The sequence below is a fragment of the Nansenia antarctica genome, assembly GCF_963989245.1.
Source record: "Nansenia antarctica genome assembly, chromosome: 3".
Lineage (NCBI taxonomy): Eukaryota > Metazoa > Chordata > Actinopteri > Argentiniformes > Microstomatidae > Nansenia > Nansenia antarctica.
The window spans coordinates 13283313-13305354 of NC_137688.1; the positions used below are offsets into that span (position 1 = coordinate 13283313).

Below are 22042 nucleotides of genomic sequence, written 5' to 3' on the forward strand. Positions count from 1 at the left end.
CGGTACTAGAGCAGAGGATGATGGGTAGGGCACGTTCCGTAGGAACAGCTTTGTATCCTATCCTCAACCTCAGCCCATGAAGCCTATTGGCCCACCTGATATGTCAATCAGCCTATACACTTTGTGTATTTTTTGCCCGTTTGAGACTGTGTGCTTATTAATAATCAGACACAACACACTGTATGCTCAGTCAGACTAGTGTCTGGAATATAAAACATAAGCATGGACTCCTAGTTTAGTCCACAGCCCCTCTGCTCCATGTCCCAAAGATGGAAGATTTGCCATTCGGCCAGAACAGATGAAATTATTACAATTAAGTTTTGGGGATAAGCACAAAATAACATTCTTCATGTGAAGCAAGAAAGCAGGTTTGATTTGGCATGCTGTTAGACACTCTCCACTAGCCTCGACCGATGTGGACCAAACATGTGTGACAGCAGCTGGTGAAAAGGGGAACAAGTCGGCAACCGACCAAATAATAATAATAACTTTGATTTGAATTTTGATTTGATTTGTATAGCACTTTTCCTGCAATCGTTGCAGCTTTAATCATGATATAATCATCATTAAATTATTTAATCATGTAAAGGCAATATTAAAAAGATGGGTTTTTAGTCTTGACTTGAACATATTTGCTGAGGTTGCATCCCTAATGTAAACTGGCAGTGCATTCCAAATGTGGTACACAGAAAGACAGCGTCAGAAGACCTGAGAGCTCTATTGGGCTGATGTGCTAAAGGTCTTTCAGATATTCTGGTGCTGTGCCAGTGAGAGCTTTATAAAGAAGGAGCCAGTGTAGTCTCTAAAATAGGAGTTACATATGAGCTCTTCTGCTTGTTTTGGTGAAAACTCACTTTGGTTAAAATGTTCGGACATAACTATTAATTATGAATTATTAGTTGTTAACTAAAATAACTAGGTGGTAGTGGGGATTACTCACAGAATCCATTGCATTGCAATATTTTGGCTTGACTAGCTGAGTGTGGCGTTGATTTTCAACAACATTACATTACAATCATCATTACATTTTTCAGAATAAAAGTCTGAACATTTTGATTGGTTGCCGATTTGTTCCCCCTTTCAGCAGCTGCCGTCACATATACACATTCAGACCACTCCTGCCTTAGAGCAGAATACGCAGCACCTTTTGGGAGAGTTGTTTTCTATCAGAAGCCTTTTCTTAATATCTTTATTTGCTCTGTATTGATTTAATTCAGTTATTTTAATAGCGAACTACTATGAGATAAACGCTTGGAATAATAAAGGTTATAACATGCCAAAATGTATGTTTGTTAAGGGAGCAGGAAGGAAGTGAGATGTGTTATTGAACTGTCAACATTATGTCTCCCATCTTGTCGGTACACACAGTGATAGTCTGTAGTAACACACACTCCATGGGAGGCTGGTGGAGGGAGATATCGGAGGACGAGCTCGCGGTAATGCACGGAATGAGGAATAGGTATTTGATGCCATTCGTCATTCCGTTCTGTGCATTACAATGAGCCTATCCTCTGGCTTCTGCCTCCCCTGCCATACTCTACCTGGATAGACCAACGTGTGTAAGCTTGGATTCAGAATGCTTTTCCATCACAATTCTGTGCTTTTCCATTTATCTGTAATACAACTGCAGCTGTAGTGCCATATCCATATAACTAGCATTTCTCCAGCTGAAACCTCTCCTGTTATCTCCTTCCTAATAATATAGTCTTATTTTTATGTACAATAAACAACAGTTTACAGAATCAGACTTGTGTTGGTCGTTGGTTATTACAGTTGTGTGTTGATGTTGTCATAGACTGTACAAATACAAGCAGCTTTATATCTACCCACCAGTTTGCACATCTGCCATCATATTTTCTGTTCCTCGTTGTCACATGAGGGAGAGTTTGAGGAACTTTTGGGGCGTTTCTCAATGCATCTAACCTGCAACCTCTGCACTGCTAACACCATGCTCTAGCTAGCTGAGCGAAAGGCTGCTGCTCACATATTCCACGGAGGTTCATGTAGCTGAGCTTTCCCTTCAGAGCAGACATACATCCCTAAGGGGGGAGAGAGACCGAGTCTGCGGGGGAGAGTCTGGGGAAGCAGCTACTTTCAGTTATATGGAACTCTTCTGTTACTCCTAGCCACCCCAACCACAGCCTGTTGGGACCTATGCCGTCCAAAAGATGAGGCCTCTTTCGGAGCTTCAGGGCCAACACTCAGAGGCTAACCAACAGCTACTTCCCCCAGGTGATCAGGCTCATGAACAAGCCCACTGTAGACAATTGACTATCATCCCCAAGCACACCCCATGTATACAGACTACCTTAACCGTAAGCTCACAGCCACTTTACTACTGAACTATCTATTATTACTAGTTGCACCACTATTGTATCCAGTCTTACCTATACTATTGTCACTTTTTATCTTGTATTAACTTATCTTGTACGTTTTTGTCACTTATGTCCTGTACTACTGTCACTTTTCTTTTAAAAGCTTGAATTATGCCTATTGCCTTATGTCTTGTGCTGCGATGTCAGGAACTGAAGCCTAAGAATTTTACTCTTTTACACTCGTGTAATGTGACGTAACAATAAACTTGAAACTCACAACACTTCCTTATTCATCAGAGATACAGGAAGGAGTTTTAGAGTCGTTAATGTAAACCAGACTGATCTATGGGATGCCAAGACCACAAGTCAGCGCAACGCTGGAATGGTATCAAACACGTAAGTTTGTGTTTGATACCATTCCGCAATCATCTCATGACCAATGCTCTGTTCTCTTTTCCGAACAACCATGACACTACAGGAAATCACAGTTAGCTAAGTGTGTGTGTGCATGTGTATGTGTGTGTGTGTGTGTTTGTATGTGTTAGAGAAGTGAAAGAAGGCAGTTTAGTCTGGGACATGTCATGTGCTGTTTCAGTCCTGTTTTGTGATTGAGAGGAGAACACAGGAGAGAGACGAACAGAGCGAGGGAGAGAAAGAGAGAGAGAGAGAGGGAGGAAGACATCTTTGAGAGGTCATGCTGGGAGAGGCCTTCCTCCGAGCGTGGCCCTACCGAGAGGAGAGACAGATCGCTATGGTTACCACCCCTGCAGGGACGGACGCTCTCTCTGCCGACCCCCTCTCTGAGACCACCCAGGACACGGACACACACCGTCACACACTCTCAACTAGAACAGGTGAGGATCCAGTAATACCTGGGGCCCTAATGCCCTTTGCACAGGGTTGGATATGTGTAAGCAAGGTAACATTTCCATGTACTGTCGCCTCTTATCAGTGTCTACAGGGAAATTAGCTAAACCGGGCAAATTACGTGTATGTGTCATAAACTTTGAGTACTCCTGTATTACCTCACTGCTGTAAATTCAAATACAGTGTAATACTAGTGTTTTCTCTCGCAGGGGAGGCTGGTGGAGGTAGAAATCTGGGGATCCTCCGATTTCTACCTCCGCCAGCCTCCTCATGTCTCTGGTCAGTATACATGCAGCCTTCAGATCAGTAACCCCGTCTGTGTTTCCTCTGGTTCTGAACATGACCCAGGCCCCCTACAGGAGGGGTCGGGCCCGACAGTGACCCCCCATCCCTCCACGGCCCTCTCGATCCCCAGCGCCACCCCTGACCCCCGGCCCCCTGAGTCCCTCCTCTCCTGGGGCTGCAGCAGCCTCCTCCAGAACTACCCGGACCTCCGTCTGACGGCCCAGTCCCACAGCCCAGACAGATCCCCTGGTCCCCTGCCTCTGGACCCTAGCGACCCACCTCACTCTCTGCACCCTGAGCATGGGAGCCAGGAGCCCCGGGGGGAGCCGGGAGGTGCGGTGCCCGACCAAGGCTACCTGGCGATGGGCCCCAGCCTGGCTCTGCCTGGGTCAGGGCTGGAGCCTCTGTCTAACTCTCTGCTCAACGGGCTGCTGGACAGACAGCTGGAGGAGGTGTACCTGCAGCATCTGACGGACAGCCTGGCTCGATGCAGCTCCCACCCGGGTCACAGCCTGCTCCGAGGGCTGGTCCCGCCTCCTCAACCCTGCAGCCAACCGCAGGGGCCGGACTCCCTGGAGGCGGGACTAGAGGAGGGCTTAGACGGACACAGCGAGGTGATTGGTTATATGAGTACCGGACGCGAGAGGACATGCTCCTCCCATTTCAGCTCACCTGTCCTGCGCATCTCTGAGGCTGAGAGCACACACACCTCTGCTCCGCAGTGAGGCACAGCAACAGACACGCACACACATGTGCATGCACACACACACCTACACACACATGCACACGCACACACATGTACGCATGCACGCATGCACACGTGCACACACACACACACACACACACCTGCCTACTGGTCATCTGCAATGAAATGAAACATTAAAGAAGTGCTATCTGCTTTGGATTCTGCTTGCGTGTTGTTGAAGTGAATCTAAAAGCCTCATCTGCCACCTGCTGTCAGGCTCTGGAACTGCATGATCCTTCATGGAACTGTGAGGGGAGAATATTTCACATGATGTTTGTTTATATATATGAGCAGTGGCAATGTACGCAGTTTCTACCTGCTCATTCTACACAATGATACATCTGTCAATAATCTGTATTGAGTTTTTCAAACGCATCTTATTGTAGAAATAGTACAACTTTACAGATAGTTTTCAGAAGTTGAGAGGATGTTTATACACAGGTCTGTTCCATGCCTCTAAACAGCATTTTGAATATGGACAATTACTAGTCCATAGTAATCCTATTCCATAGTCCATAGTAGTCATTTTAGTTAAATTGTTCTGACCGTCTTTACTGTGTAATAAAACTGAACTGCCCACTTGCACATAAAGTGTTGTCTTTTTGTGTGTGGGTGGGTATGCGACTATGCGTTCATTTGTGCACATGCATGCATATGTGTGTGCGCGCACTGGCTTCCAACAATCTGTGTGTGTGAGTGTGTGTGTGTGTGTGTGTGTGTGACTGACTCCCCTCGCAGAGCCCATTACTGCTGGTTGGGTATCACTGCTAGCTCAGGGATTCCTGTGCACATTAGTGCCTGCATTAGCTCTAACTGGGCAGACTGGGCTGGTTTTGTCTCTGTGTGTGTTTGTGTGCGTGTGTGTGTGTGTGCATGTGTGTGTGTGTGCATGTGTGTGTGTGTGTCCTCCCTCCTCTCTCCCTCCCCTCTCTCTCTCTCTCTCTCTCTCTCTCTCTCTCTCTCTCCTCACTCCTAGCATGGCTGCAGCATGTGTGGACTGTGGACTCGTGCTTTGCTGCTCTGCCTCTATCTGGCTGGTTCCCCAGCCCTGACCCCCCCTGCCGAGCTCTCTCATCCCCAGGATCATGCCCCTGGGCTGGCCTTGAACAGCAGCGAGGCTGGCCTGTCCCTGGATGTCCCCGTGGCTCTGAGGGTGTTCAGTGTGGATTACCACCATGTGCAGGCTCCGTTTGAGATAGTGCTGTGGATCATGCTGGCCTCGCTCGCCAAACTGGGTATGACTCTCAACAGCACACACACGTACACACTGTGGACCTCTGTGGCTCAGTTGGTAGAGCATGGTGCTAACAACGCTTAGGTTGTGGGTTTGATTCCTGCTGGGACCATATATATATAAAAAATGCACTCACTGCAATGTTGGTTGTTTTGCATTCAAACGTCAGCTAAATGGCAATCTTTAGTCTTAATGGAAACATCCTTAGTTTTCTATTCAAACTGGAAAACAGTTGCTAATTGACAGCTATCATAAGCTCACAGCCCTGTGGGTGAGTGGCCACTTGTGTTTCTTTCTGTTTGCTGTTGAATCAATGTTGTGTTTGGGTTATGGTGTAGGCTGTTGTGTTATGGTGTGCAGTTATTTTGTGAGTGTGTGTGTGTGTATGTGTGTGTGTGTTATTGTTGGGAGAGCAGCAGCCGTCCTGTGGGTGTGGTTCTGCCTCTGTGCTTTTAGAGTTATCGTAGTGTTTCCTGTAATTCAGCCAATGAAAGTGTCTAAGTGGTAACTAGGGGAAACCTCTGAACAAATGAAACACTCGGTCACAGACCCAAGCGTGTGTGGTGACTTTAGCACAGACACACAACCTTTCTATTCATCTTCATAGCGATTGATTGAGTGATTTTATTTCGGGGAAAAACACAGATTCACACAGATCACACGTAAGAGGATAAACATAAGAAAGTGTCAAACACTTATTTCCGCTGTGGTCCTCATTGGAAGACACCATAGACATAAAAGGAAAGACTACTATTATACCAAAGTCCAACACTATAATCAACCTGTCTTGGTGCCATCATCCTGTCATGGGCCCATACAACAATACATAAGACTGTACATTTATGGTAACCACAAATGAGAGATTTAGGACGTCCAGCTTCTAGTTGCAGCGGTCTGAATTTTCTTTAATCTTTAACCTTTGGTCTGAACTGGCCTTCAGTGTAGGAGACGTCTCCAGAGATGAGCTCTAACCTGTCCTTTAAAAACACCACTGGACTAGGTAGGCAATGGGAGCCTATTCCACAGCAGAATACATGTACAGTCATGACCCCATGACCCTAGTCATGTGAAAAAATTAGGACACCCAATATTAAATATTTTTTAAGTAATATGTACATATCAATATTTGATCTTCTTTCAATATCAATAAATATATAGATAAATATATAAATATCGACATCAATGTAGATGAAGCCAACCAAAAACAATGACATGTTAACTTTGTTATCAATTATTCAACAACAAAAATTAACAACCATGCCAATTCCTACTGAGGAAAAAGTTAGGACACCCTATGCCCTAATAGCTGGTATTGCCCCCTTTGGCTGAAATAACCTCAATTAGACATTTCCTATGACTGTCTACCAGTGTCTGACATCAACTGGGAGAACGTTTTTCCCACTCCTCCATGCAGAATTCTTTCAGCTGTGTGATGTTTGGGGGTGTCTTGCATGCACAGCCCGTTTCAAATTATCCCACAGCATCTCAATAGGATTAAGATTCAGACTTTGAGTTGGCCATTACAGAAATCTCAGTTTCTTTCTTTTGAGCCATTCCTTGGTAGATTTACTGGAATGTTTTGGAGCATTGTCATCTTGCATGGTCCACATCAGCTTCAGCTTACATTTTTGGACAGATGGTCTCACATTTTCCTCAAACATCCTCTTATACAATAAATAATTCATCGTGGATTCTATGATGGTGAGCTGACCAGGCCCTTCTGCAGCAAAGCAGCCCCAAACCATGATATTTCCATCCACATGCTTCACAGTTGGTATGAGGTTCCTGTACTCAAATGCTGTCTTTGGTTTGCACCAAACCTTCTGTTACTATGCCCAAATAATTCAACTTTGGATTCATCTGTCCAAATACATTGTTCAAGAAGTCCTGGTGTTTGTCTAGGTGTTCTCTGGCAAACTTAAGTCTTGCCCTGATTTTTTGGACAGCAAGGATTTCCTCCTTGCACACCTACCTTGATGGTATCTACAGTACTGTAGGTCATAGGGACATTTTAGGATTGTTGGGGACTTCTTTAAGCGTCTTGCGATCCGCTCTTGGCCTGAACCTACTAGGACAGTATGACCTGGCCATGTTGGCAGTTGTTTTAAATGTTCTCCATTAAATAAGACAGGCTCCTCCAAATTCCTCTCTAACGATGTTCTTGGTGGTAATGAAAGCACACGATGAACACTCTGGGCCGGCCGCGATCCTTATCCGGCGTTGGTATTGGCCCGATTCGGTGGGCACGGTCCAGGACGGGTGGCGTCGGGAAGAAGTCGTTGCCCAGGACCTCAACGAAGAAAGTGGACATGAATGAAATGGGATCCTGGCCCTCCATCTTCTCGGGAATCCCAATGACCCTCAGATTGGACCTTCTAGACCGATTTTCCAAATCCTCTATCTTCTCAAGAAGTGTGTTGTCCGCTTTGAGAGTTTTCAGAGACTCTGTGCATTGCTCCATTTCGACCAGCCTGTCACTGTAGTCGGAGAGATGGTTCTCCAAGTCGTCAATGCGGTGTCCATGAGAATCTATAGTCTTTTTTATGCACTCCAGGGAGGACATGATTGGGACAAGGGCTGTGGTCAGAGCTTCTTTGATTAGTGTGGCGGCCTGGGAAAACCCTTCATGGTGGCATTTTGACATTTTCATTTTTTTATATTTCCATAAATTAGAAGTTCTCAGCTATTCATAACTGGTTGAATGACTGAGATAGCCCTTTATTTTAAAAAGTTATGAGCATTTTAATGTATCATGTCAAAAAAAGTGAAAGGTGAGAAAAATGGCTTCAAACTTTCCAACAGATTCCAACATTCCATTTGCTCCAGTACCATTCTGCAACATTCTACAATCATTCAGCTTCAGCACTTGGCTTGATGTGTGTGTGTGTGTGTGTGTGTGTGTGTGTGTGTGTGTGTGTGTGTGTGTGTGTGTGTGTGTGTGTGTGTGTGTGCATCTGTGTGTGTGTGTGTGTGTGTGTGTGTGTGTGTGTGTGTGTGTGTGTGTGTGCGTGCGCTGTGAAAATACCTAAATATATTAAAATAGACCTAAATATCATCAATGAAATATTTTAATAAATTGATAACTCATTGAATTCACATTATAACAATCAAACAGGTGAATACATGTTTGAGCTTGAACGTGGTTATAATAATGTACATTTGCATAAGCAACAATAACTGAAAATGTTTTATTTAAAACTGGCGCCCCACTTACTCAATTGTCTCCGCTTAATCAATTATCTCCATCTCTTTCCACCTCCTTCTCTGGTTACCCCCCCCTAACCTTATAGCACAACACAGGGAATTAGGAATTAAGGAATTAATTAATTAATCAATAAGGAATTAAACATGCATACAGAGAAACAATGTGCTCAAGTGGCATGACCTTTTTTCATTTATCCATTTCTTCTCATATAGAGGCCAATTCATGTTTAATTTACTCCACACACCTATTCTACATGTGTCAATATCACAACATCTCAGAATCTCAATTCATTAACATTAAAGCACTTTTAAAATCTACTCATCTACTCTTCGGATTGTCGTGAAGCTCTGGGAGGTTTTGGTATAGTTGGACAAGGGCAGGTGATGTCTTGGAATTCCTCAGCAGTGAATGGCCGGATTTCCTTGTAAAGGTACCACTGCCGCCTGGCATCCAGCCCGTTGGGAACGATGATGGAAGGCATGGTCCTTCAGTGAAGTGGAAATGGTGTTTCCTCTTGATCCCCACCACCTTTCTGAGGTGAGGGCTGAGGAAGCTCATCCAGTCGTAGGTTGGTACGATAACCTCCCCACTTTCAGTGCCACAGATCTGTGCAACATTGACATGTTAGGACTGCTCAACCACATGGACAATGTCGCTGATGCAGTCCACCTTTGTTTTTTTGAAGAGGCGCTTCACCAAGCCGAAGCACCAGTCGCAACTGAACTTGGTGTGTCCAGTGAGCAGGAAAGACAGTGTGATTTGTTTGTGCCGTCCAGTCAGAACCCGCCACATCAGGTACCACATCATGCAGGAGTTTTTGTTTTGTCCAGCGCAGTTGTCTACTCTGCATGGAGATGCACATGGGTTTCTCCTAGCCCATAGTTTTCAAAAAAGTAGTGCAGCATGGATACCACACAGTTGGCACCCTTGCTTGTCTGGCAGCTCTCATCAAGGAGAAAGTTCAGCTGCTTGGGGAACGCCTCACAAGCAACCCCAAAAAGGCCACACTTACGGGGACATTTGAAATACACAGGGCCGGGCTGCAAAGGATTGGAGGGGTAATGAACTTGCTGTGCAAAATCAAAACTGTAGTGCATTTTGCCAGAGAAGCTGCAGGGTGGATGGGGCCCAATATCGGCACCAGGAGGCACCTCTTGCTTGACTTCCTTACACAATTTCTGGTAAAGGGATCTCTCCATGGTAGCCCTCCGCAAGTGCTCCTCCATCTCATGCACAGCCTCACTCTTCTCACTGTCAGGAAGATTTGCTGCACGGGCCAGTTTTGCCACTCCTGACTGACAGTACCAGCAGAGATCAGTGGCCGGACGCATGGTGGTGACAAATGGCACTAACTGCTGCCATAGCTTCCTAAAGGTTCTGTAGGAAACCACTTGTCTACCAGCACCCTCAGCTGCTAAGCAGTAGTGGTTGTATACTGTCTTCTTGCTGCAGTTGGTCGGCAGGAGTTTCAAATCTGATTTCCAGTGCCTCGGTGTGCGCCCCGGAAGGACTATAGCATTGGCCTCTGCATAGTTTAGTACGAAGTCCACAACAGCTCTCGTATCCTCAAACTTTAAGGCATTGGCAGGGAGCCTTTTCTTAGATTTGTGGACCCGTGCTTCTACTCCAGCTGCCTTGTAATGTTTTATTATTGCATTGAGTTTGTCCTGCCCAATGCAGTGAAGGAATTTAAATACATCTCTGCAGATCCTGTAGCCATGATAATAATAGTCTGTGTGTTGAGCCTTGCGCTCTGTTTGGTCCTTCTTCTTAGATCGAATGGTGTGATTTGATAAATGCATTCCGCAAGAAAGTTTAGACAGGATCACAATGTCAAGCTCTTCATGGGACAGACTTATATGTTGGAGGCGGACATGAAGGAGCTCTTCTTGAAGAAATCTGGTGTGACAGGGTTGGCCCTCATTCAATTTACAATGGCATACGCAGTCAGCATCAGAGTAGTCAGCATTGCCCACATCTCCAGGATCAACAGGGAAAATCTGATCAGCCAGGTTCTCAATGGTAGGATGTGACTCTGTGAAAATAAAAATAATGTAATATAAAGTTTTTATATTACTCATATTACTCAGATTATGCCACCAGGAGGTTTGCTTCCTAAGCATCAGTGGTGTAGTCTAGTGTTTTCTAGTGGGTGTACTGTGATTTTCCCCTCCCAGCCTCATATCTTTCATTTTGGAACGCCATAAAAATAAGTCTGTGCTCCCTGTCTAACGTTATATCTAACATTACATGTTATAAGGCTGATCTGTGCATGATAGTGCTGCATTTTTACATATTTCATGGTACATTTGATGGTACATGACACTATAGCCAAAAGTCAAGTGCTTCGTAACACAGACGGGGTGAATTTTATGAATGAAAGTGTGAAAGTGGGTGTACGGAAATCCTTGGCCTTTCCTAGTGGGTATACGGCGTAGTCCTGCGTATCACGTAGACTACACCACTGCTAAGCATCTTGACTCAGACTATGAATTAGCTATGTAGTAGCTAAGTTTCTTATCAAGAGTAGGCTACATAGGTATTGAACATAATTGTATTATCATTATCATTATTATTATTATTGTTATTATTATTGTTTAAAACTTAAAACTGTCTTACCTTGCTCTTCATCTTCATCCTCTTCAGGAGGCACATCAAGGTGTGGTCTCTTAGGAGGACCACTTTCACCATCACTCTCACTTGACTCACTACCACTAGTGTCATCCCCCTCAGATTGAGGAGTAGTAGTGGTAAAATAATTATCAATTACTTCTCTCAACTCGTCTGCCCGAGCTATATTGCTCATCTAATCTATATTGGGCCGGTTTCACAGACAAGGCTTAAGCCTAGTCCTGGACTAAATCACACTTTCAATGTAAAATCTCCATTGAAGATGCTTTTTAGTCCAGGATTAGGCTTAAGCCTTGTCTGTGAAACCGGCCCATAAGATTGGAAATGGTTGCGCCCAAAATCACGGAGCGAAGTTTCTCCAAATCCGCGGGCAGGTTGGGGTCGGCATTGTCGGTCATGGCGGCGCCCTGTTTGGCAGCGTGGTCAGATTTGGCAATAATTGTTTTGTTGCTTCGTAGCTCGTATCCCGGCATTTGACTAAAAACAAAACAACAAAAAAACAAGGATAAACTGTCCCGAGATGTTAAACAATACTGAGAAGTATGTAAAAAGTGTCTTTAGGAGGATAGCTGGAGTTAAAGATCAAAAAAGTACGGAGCCACCGTCTCGAGCTTGCTTTCTCCTCACATGCTAAACCGGAAGTCTCCTCTAACGATGTTCTAATACGCTGCACCTGATGTGGTGCACTTGATTGTAATTCTAGGCATTTTAAGTAGTAATAAGTGTGGGAGTGTCGTAACTTTTTTCTCACAAGAAAATTGCATTTCTATTAATTACATTTTACAAATCATTTAAAAAAAAGTTTTGCTGTTTTATTTGTGTCATTATAATTACGTCTATCTCTCAATATAGTCAAAATGAAGTTCAAATGTCCATTATGTTGAGAAAGACAAAGTTTTTCATGGGCTGTCCTATCGTTTGCACATGACTGTATATACTAGTATATATTCATATACTGACAGCTACGGTAATAATCTGAGCCTAAATGAATCCATGAAGACATGATCCTTGGAGATGCCAGGATGACCACTCCACTAAGGCTTCGTTCACACGGCAGGTCTTGATGCTCAATTCCGATTTTTTACACAGATCCAATTTCTTTGTTTGGTAGTTCACATTACTTTTAAAATGTGACCTATATTTGACCTACATTGACTCCCGTGTGAACATTCCACGGCCTTGAACAGACCCGCATGTGCAGAACAATAACAATGACGTCAGGATGTCATGCGCAGCGCACTGTTTACGAAAGTAACCATGGATAACATGATAATGTTACAACCGGTTTCATTTTCAAGTTTTTGTGCAGCGGAAGCCGGCAAAGATATGAGCAAGTGGTCAAAAGGATGAGGAAAAAGAGAGCCAAATGCTTAGCTATAGCTTTTTGTAGAGCACTCGCTACTATACTTGCGTCTAGAGTGCACGGTTGCCAGATGGGGCGGGTTACCGCCGAATGGGCTACTGGATTTAGCGGTTATAGACTGGTTAGGCTGTAAATTGTCAATCCCATCTGGCAACCCTGCTAGAGTGACGTAAAAGTCGCATTAAACGCGACTTGACAGTTCAGACGGGGGCGCGTTGCTAAATATCAGATATGTATCCGATATAATACCACCTCTGAACGCGACCCAGGTCGGATTTTAAAAAGTCAGATTTCATGTGACTTGCGCATCGGATTTGGGTCATATTTCACTGCCGTGTGAACGAAGCCTAAGACTTCACCAGGAACAATCTCTTATGATTGATATGATCTTACTCAGTACCCTCTTCTCTCCCCTCACCCTCCTCTCTCCCCTCCCCTCCACCCTCTTCTCTTGTCTCCCCTCCCCTCCACCTTCCTCTCTCTCCGACCCTCCCCCTCTTTTCTCCTCTGGCCTCCCCTCATCTCTCTCTCTGCTCTTCTCTCCCCTCTCCTCCACCTTCCTCTCTTTACTCTACTCTCCTCTCCTCTGGCCTCCCCTCATCTCTCTCTCTACTCTTCTCTCCCCTCCCATCCCCTCCACCTTCCTCTCTCTACTCTCCTCTCCTCTGGCCTCCCCTCATCTCTCTCTCTACTCTTCTCTCCCCTCCCCTCCCCTCCCCTCCACCTTCCTCTCTCTACTTTCCTCTTCTCTGGCCTCCCCTCATCTCCCTTTAACCCGTCTCTTTCCTCTCCTCTCCTCCCCTCATCTCTCTCTCTGCTCTTCTCTTCTCTCCTCTGGCCTCTCCCTCCCCTCCACCCTCTCCTCCCCCTCTCTTACCCAGGGTTCCACTGGTCAGGGCGTGTCCCAGCGGTGGTACCAGAGAGCTGCCTCCTCATCATGGTGGGACTGCTAGTGGGAGGAGTAATATACGGCGTGCGCCACTCTGCTCCGCCCACCCTCAGTGCTGATGCCTTCTTTCTGTTCCTACTCCCGCCCATCGTCCTTGACGCAGGGTACTTCCTGCCAGGGAAGCTGTTCTTTGAGAACCTCGGAACCATCCTATGGTGCGCTCCTAGAACACTAATGCTAAAACTCTGTCTCTGACCCTAAAACACTAACCCTAAAACACTAACCCTAAAACTCTAACCCTAATACACAAACACAAGAACGCTATTTTTGCTTCAATAGTGTTGTTTATTACATTGTTGTGTTTTTTATTATATTGCTGCCTGTGTTTTAATGTCTTATGCACCAACCACACCAAGTCAATTTCCCTTAAGTCCGAATATACTTTCAAATATATATTCTGATTGTGATTGTGATTCTGACTAACCTTAGAATACTAAACCTAGAACACTAAACCTAGAACACTAAACCTAGAACACTAACGCATCTAATTAGTGTATGGGGTGTATGTGGTCATCTCTCTCTGTCTCTCTCTCTCTCTCTCTCGGTCTCTTTGTCTCTCTCTCTCTCTGTCTCTTTCTCTGTAGGTACGCGGTGTTAGGTACCCTCTGGAATGTTCTGGGTATAGGCATGTCTCTGTACGGTGTGTGTCTGCTGGCCTCTGAGTCCCTGGGAGACGTGTCCCTGCTCCACTGCCTGCTGTTCGGCTCCCTGATCGCCGCCGTGGACCCCGTGGCCGTGCTGTCTGTGTTCCACGAGATCCACGTCAACGAGCAGCTGCACATCCTGGTGTTCGGAGAGTCGCTGCTCAACGACGCCGTCACCGTGGTGAGAGGGGTGTGCGTGTGCGTGTGCGTGTGCGTGTGTGTGTGTGTGTGTGGTATGGTATTCTACATGATATTTTCTCTGAGAGATATCTGATCACCCACCCCTCACCCGTCTCTCTCTCTCACCCCCCTCCCCTTCCCTCCCTCTCTCTCTCTCTCTTTCTCTTTTCTCTCTCTCCCTCCCCCTCCCTCTCTCCCCCTCCCTCTCTCTCTCTCTCTCGCTCCCCCCCCCTCTCTCTCTTCCTGCCCCTCCCTCTCTCTCCCCCACCCTCCCTCTCCCTTTCTCAGGTACTGTATAAGCTGTTTGAGTCCTTCCTGCGGCTGCCGTCGGTGACGGGGGTGGACGTGTTGCTGGGGGGCTGCAGGGTGGTGGTGGTGGGGGTGGGGGGGCTGTGTGTGGGGCTGTTCTTCGGCCTGGTGGCGGCCCTGACCTCCCGGTTCACCTCGCGGGCCCAGGTGATCGCCCCCCTCTTCGTCTTCCTCTACTCCTACCTCTCCTACCTCACCTCCGAGATGCTGCACCTCTCTGGCATCATGGCGTGAGTCCGCTAGTGTGTGTGTGTGTGTGTGTGTGTGTGTGTGTGTTTACGGAATCCCCCTCTGTGATGTGTTTGTGTGTGTTTGGCTGTGTGTGTGTGTGTGTGTATGCGTGAGTTTGGCTGTGTGTGTGTGTGTGTGCGTGTATGCGTGAGTTTGGCTGTGTGGTGTGTGTGCCCGGCGTGTATGCGTGAGTTTGAGTTTGCCTGTGTGAGAATGACAGAAGGAGAAAGAGAGAGGGAAGGGAGACGGGAGATTAAATGGTAAATGGGCTGCACCTATATAGCACTTTTTATTATTCCAAAGCGCTTTACAACGGCCTCTCATTCACCCATTCGCACACACATTCACACACCAAATGTCGGCAAGCTACCATGCAAGGCGCCGACCCGCTCATTGGGAGCAATTTGGGGGTTCGGTGTCTTGCCCAAGGACACCTCGACACGTGGCCAGCCGGGGATCAAACCGCCGAACCACTGACCTTGCGATCATTAGACGCCGGCTCTACGTAAGATTACAAGCGTGATTATGAGAGAGTGAGATAAAGAGAAATAGACGACAACAAATAGCAACCTACTCACTGCGCTCAATGTGTGTCTATGTGTCTGTGGGTGTGGGTGTGGGTGTGTGTGTGTATCTCTCCCTCCAGCATAGTGACGTGTGCTGTGACTATGAAGCAGTACGTGGAGGCCAACGTGTCAGAGCGCAGTAAGACCAGCATCCAGTACTTCCTGAAGATGTGGAGCAGCGTGAGCGAGACGCTGATCTTCATCTTCCTGGGCGTGTCCACCATACAGGATGTTCATATGTGGAGCTGGCCGTTCGTCTGCTCCACACTGCTGCTCTGCCTGCTCTGGAGGGCTACAGGTACACACACACACACACACACACACACACACACATATGCATGCGCACGCACATGGACACACACACACACACACACACACGCACACACACACACACAGGCACATGCACACGTGTGTGTACATCTGAGAGAACTGGATTTCCTGGTTTCAGCAGTATAATAATAATAATAATAATAATAATAATAATAATAATAATAATAATAATAATAATAATAATAATAATAACCTTTATTTATACAGCTGTACAATACAGTGCAAAAGAACAGATTAAAAACAATACAGTGCCAAAGAAAAAGTATTGAAAACATGAAAATAATATGAGACTAACATCAGGTGGTCCACTACCACCTTTAACAGTTGTTGGTTTACAGTCAGATTCTACTAGCCATGCCATGTTGTTTTAATCACACATACAAGCTTCCAAATGTGTTCAAACATTCAGGATTATACGGGCCCACGTAATAACCTTCCGTTAATTAAAACATGACTAGATTGGAGCAGATTATTGCCTACTCACTCTGTAGACTCTGTGGTGATAGACATAGCCTGTAGACTGATAGACATAGCCTGTAGACTGTGGTGATAGACATAGCCTGTAGACACTGTGGTGATAGACATAGCCTGCCTGTAGAATGTGGTGATAGACATAGCCTGTAGACTCTGTGGTGATAGACATAGCCTGTAGACTCTGTGGTGACAGACATAGCCTGTAGACGCTGTGGTGGTAGACATAGCCTGCAGACTGATAGACATAGCCTGTAGACTGTGGTGATAGACATAGCCTGTAGACTGTAGTGATAGACATAGCCTGTTGACTCTGTGGTGATAGACATAGCCTGTAGACTGTGGTGATAGACATAGCCTGTTGACTCTGTGGTGATAGACATAGCCTGCAGACTGATAGACATAGCCTGTAGACGCTGTGGTGATAGACATAGCCTGCAGAACTCCCCTGCATCACATTGGACGTTAATGATATAGGTTACTTAATTAATTAATTAATTCATCCAATCCAGTTCTATCATGTCATGTAGTTTTAATCAAATATATACACTTCCAAATATGTTCAAATATTCAGGACTAGCCATGTCATGTCGTTTTACCTTTTAATCAAACATACAAGCTTCCAAATGTGTTCAAATATTCAAGATGATACGGGCCCACGTAATTAACCTTCCGTTAATTAAAATATGGCTAGTTTCGGTTTCAGCAATCATGGATTGGAGCAAATATTGCCTCCTCACATTATCTCTGTAGACGGTGTAACTCGGTGATAGATGCAGCCTGCAGAACTCCCATGTAGATCACCTCAGACTATTGGTGGTCAACTTGCTTCCTTGAATTCTTGAGGTAATGTATTCCACAGTCAGGGCCGGCCGCAGGCTTAAGCAGTCTATGCGGTTGCTTAGGGCCACAACCGCTAGAGGGGGCCACATATTTGCCTTCGATTTAGCACAAGCGACCACCCGTCAACGAAAAACTCTGCTGCCCCCGTCGACGAAACACCCGTCAGTGGAAAAAGTCAGCTATCACCCCTTCAATGTATGACACATCATTTGAAAGCTTACAATCTGCACTTTTCATAATCTGTAAACTGACCCAGACGATTGATGAGGATCTCTTGATCAATCGTGTCGAATGCTGCACTTAAATCCAGGAGAACAAGAACAGAGATCTTATTAGCATTAATGTTTAGTCTGAAATCACTGTGAAATCTGATTAGATCTGAAAGCTGACTGAAACTTTTCCAGAATCTTGTTTTCGTATAGGAAAAAAAGTTAATTTGATTATAAACCTTTTTGAGTATCTTGTTAATAAAAGGGAGATAGGTTAGTAGTTCCACCTCTCTTCCTTTCCTCCCCTCTTCTCCCCTCTTCTCCCCTACTCTCCTCTCCTCCCCACCTCTCCACTCTCCTCCCCTCTTCTCTCCTCTCCTCTCCTCTCCTCTCCTCTCCTCTCCTCTCCTCTCCTCTCCTCTCCTCTCCTCTCCACTCTCCTCTCCTCTCCTCTCCTCTCCTCTCCTCTCCTCTCCTCTGTCTCTCCTCTCCTCTCCTCTCCTCTCCTCTCCTCTCCTCCCCTCTCCTCTCCTCTCCTCTGTCTCTCCTCTCCTCTCCTCTCCTCTCCTCCCCTCTCCTCTCCTCTCCTCTCCCCTCTCCTCCCCTCTCCTCTCCTCTCCTCTCCTCTCCTCTCCACTCTCCTCCCCTCTCCTCTCCTCTCCTCTCCTCTCCTCTCCTCTCCTCTCCTCTCCTCTCCTCTCCTCTCCTCTTCTCTCCACTCTCCTCCCCTCTCCTCTCCTCTCCTCTCCTCTCCTCTCCTCTCCTCTCCACTCTCCTCCCCTCTCCTCTCCTCTCCTCTCCTCTCCTCTCCTCCTCTCAGGTGTTCTGTTGCTGACTGCGGTGGTGAATAAGGTTCGTCGTAACACTGTGACGTTTAGGGATCAGTTCATCATCGCCTACGGTGGCCTAAGAGGGGCAATCTGTTTCTCCCTGGTGTTTCTCATTGATGATTTCCCAAAGAAGAGACTTTTCATCACGACAACGATCGTTGTCATCCTCTTCACGGTGTTTGTGCAGGTAGGGTAAACCACACTATACAACAGCAGACAGATAATGTTTCATGTAGTTTCAAAACGTCTTAACTGTTATGTGTGTGTGTGTTTGTGTGTGTGTGTGTGTGTGTGTGTGTGTGTTCTATAGGGGATGACCATAAAACCCCTGGTAGAGCTGTTGGAGGTGAAGAGGAAGAAGAGAGCTCTTCCTACCGTCAGTGAGGAGATCCACAGCCGGGTAAGACACAGTTATTACTGACAGGCTCATTCTAATGCATGGAATGGAATGAGGAATGGTATCAAACACACCTATCAACCACACGTGTTACCATAATATGTGATACCATTCCTCATTCCATCCCATGCTTTCTAATGAACCTGTCCTCCCTGGTGTAAAAGGCAACTTTACATCCTCAAAGAGGATACCAGTACCATACCATGTGACCAGAGGCGCCTCTCTCTATACGCTGACTATGTGATGTGCGTAGAGCCTCCACCGCTGAGGGGGGGGCCCGCGATTGGTCAGCAAAATAATCACATCACCTATTGTCATGTGCCGGCTCTAGACCATGACAAACAGTGGACCAAAACACCACAGTAGAGAACAGTTAACCAATATTTATTCCAACACAAATAACTCATAAATACATCAAAGTATTGGGTGTGACAGTCAGTAGCATCAGTGTGAGTGGTGGGGTGTTGGATGAGTGAACCATATACATGAAGGATGTTGACAATACCAACATAAAAGAAAGCCAAACTAAAGCTAAGAGGGACCAGTGTTCATGGGTTGACAGAGAGAGAGAGAGAGTCCAAAGGCCTCATGGGATTTTCTAGGCCTGCCTACAGGTGTGCTTGCATCGACAGTAAAAAAAAACAAGGCTCCTGTTGCCACTCCCCACCTTGCACTGCAACATAGAAACAGACAGAACAGAACAGCACTCCTGCAACAAAGAACTAGATAGAACAGAACACAAGCAGAGAGCAACTACACACATGATACGTACTGTATATAACGTAGCAGGGCCGTTACACCCTCCCCCTTAAAAATATGTTATGAGCAGACAAGAAAAACGATACAAAATACAGAAGAAAAAATGTCATACAATAATGAACCTGCCTTGAAGTTCAGACCTCTGCTGTCCCACCTCCAGCCTGCCAGACACTCCTTCACCCAGCAACCTCGACGTCCAGGAGCAAATTAAGGACGGAGAGAGCGCAATAAGAGGCAGCTGACAAAGAGAGAGAAAGAGAACCAGGCTACTATCAATATATACCTGTGACAGGGCACCTGCTACCACATTTTCAGTCCCCTTGATGTGGTGGATATCCAGCCAATAAGCATGAAGGAACAGGCACCAGCACATCAGGCGCTGGATGGGGTACCGCAGAAAGGAATGCAGTAAGACTGCTCCCGCCCTCACCTTATTAGCATCCATCTGTCGTTTGAAAGGTCGGTCCAGGTTGGTCCAAGCAACACTGGAGCAACTGAGAGAAGTGCTTTGACATCTTCAAAGGCTTTTTGACAGGCAGGTGACCAGCCTTTCTCTTTAGCAAATCTGTGAACGGGGCAACTACTGTGGAAATGTTATCGCAAAAGCTTCTGTAGTATACCAAGAAACCGCATGAGATCTTTTTGTTGCTGTTAGCACAGGATATTCAATGAAGGCACACTTTTTTTGCCTGTACTTTACTAACCAATCAACTTCCCAAGATATGTCACTGTTGCTTTGCAACATTTTGACATGACATTTTTGGCATTTAGCAGACGCTTTATTCCAAAGCAACTTACAATCAATACATTTGACTAAGCAAGCGATCATCAGTTCACCAGTTGCAGCAGGAAGAGTCATCTAGCTCAGGCCCGGGGCCATTGGCAGTCTCCGTGATAGAAGGAGAACTAAAAAAAGTAAAAAAATAAAAATATATATAGACACTGGAGAAACAGAGAAACAGTACGAGGGGGGCAGTAGAAGTCTTAGGGGACACAGTATAGGGGAAAAGTGGGTGTCTCAGGAGACGCAGTGCTGGGGGGTAGTAGATGTCTCAGGAGGAGCAGTTAAAGTGTAACCTGAAGAGATGGGTCTTCAGTCTCTGGAAGATGGGTAGTGACTCTGCAGTTCTGACAGCCGTGGGAAGCTCATTCCACCAGCGGAGAGCAAGTGAAGTGAAGAGACGTGATCGGGCAGCGCGACTGCCGTGTTGGCGTTGAGGTGGTGGGGCCAGTCGGCCAGCAGAGGTGGAGAAGCGGAGTGAACGGGCTGAAGTTTGGGGGGTGACCATTGTCTGTAGGTAGGCAGGGGCTGTCCCTTTAGCTGCCTGGTAGGCAAGCACCAGGGCCTTGAATCTGATGCGAGCTGCTATCGGGAGCCAGTGCAGGGTGCGAAGGAGAGGGGTGACATGAGAACATTTGGGGAGGTTGAACACCAGACGGCCAGCAGTGTTCTGGATGAGCTGCAGAGGTCTAATGGCGGAGGCGGGGAGCCCGGCCAGGAGTATGTTGCCGTAATCAAGGCAGGAGATGACTAGTGACTGGGTCAAGAGCACTGCTTCTCTGGTGAGGAATGGTCGTAATCCTTCTGATGTTGTAAAGGAAGAATCTGCAGGAGCGTGCCGTTGCTGCAATGTTCTCCGCACAGGATAGTCGGTTGTCCAGGATCACTCCAAGGTTCTTGGCTGTCAGGGAGGGGGTTACAGTAGAGTTCTCCACTGTGATGGAGAAGTCTTGGAGAGGGCAGGCTTTCCCGGGGATGGAGAGTAGCTCAGTCTTGTTAAGGTTGAGTTTGAGATGGTGGGCTGACATCCATGTTGAGATGAGCTTCTGTATTTGTGCAGACGTTGTGTTCACTGATATACTGTATGTCGCAATGTGGTTTAGAATGCGGAATCTTTAAACTGCTCAAGAACTATGAAGTTATTCAGATCATTGAGAGTTTTAATGTTAGCGGCTGTACACCAACGATTAAAATGACCTTGTATTACCCGAGAAAATTCCATATGCTCTTAGGACTGCAGTTTAAACTTGACATTCTGCAGGACTAAGGACAGAATAGGCTTCCTGGGCTTTGCCACTCAACACACATTGTAGCAACAGAGTGCGTTCAGAGTCATGTCAGTTCCTAGAGTCATTTTGGTACTAAACGCAAGTTGACAGACACATCAAACCTTGGTGCCTCAGAGACATTTGACAAGTTCGCCATCTTTTATCAGAGACCATTTGTAATGCTGCAACTCTATCCTCGATCGCTCAATTTGTTGTTTCTCTCGTTCTGCTTCACATTTGACCTTCTCTTGTTCTAGTGTCGACCCCAATTTCATTTAATCTTTTGCTTGCTCTGCATCACCTTTTAGTTTTTCCTTTTCTAAAGCCAATTGCAACCTAATTTTCTCTTGTACCATTTGCAGCAACTTTAACTTCTTCTGTTGCTCAAAAGTAAAACCTGATGGGCTAATGTTAACCTCTACAGACTAACTGGGTGAGCAAACCGCCAGAGAAGACCCTAATTTCAACTAATTTGACCTTCAAAATTACTTTGACATGTCTTTTAGATGTTTATCACTACTAGATACTTAAACTTCATAGTGTCCTTAGTATATGAGTCTCGCAACATCCCAAAGTAAGAAATAAGGAGCTTTTCCCCTATAGTACCTGACCATATCTAACTAACTATAA

The 22042-nt window shown here is 46.0% G+C and overlaps 1 protein-coding gene across 1 annotated transcript in view; it reads left to right on the top strand.

Moving 5' to 3' along the window:
* Window positions 1-5200: 5200 nt before the first annotated feature.
* The window catches only part of LOC308153748 (sodium/hydrogen exchanger 2-like), a gene marked incomplete at both ends in the record, with an annotated part of 22235 nt that continues 5393 nt past the window's right edge, over window positions 5201-22042 (top strand). The window contains 7 exons of the mRNA XM_080526941.1: window positions 5201-5447; window positions 13527-13749; window positions 14179-14419; window positions 14707-14957; window positions 15605-15822; window positions 18198-18394; window positions 18518-18607. Of these exons, the coding sequence (XP_080383067.1) occupies window positions 5201-5447; window positions 13527-13749; window positions 14179-14419; window positions 14707-14957; window positions 15605-15822; window positions 18198-18394; window positions 18518-18607 (1467 nt within the window). The remainder of the gene's footprint in view (window positions 5448-13526; window positions 13750-14178; window positions 14420-14706; window positions 14958-15604; window positions 15823-18197; window positions 18395-18517; window positions 18608-22042) is intronic.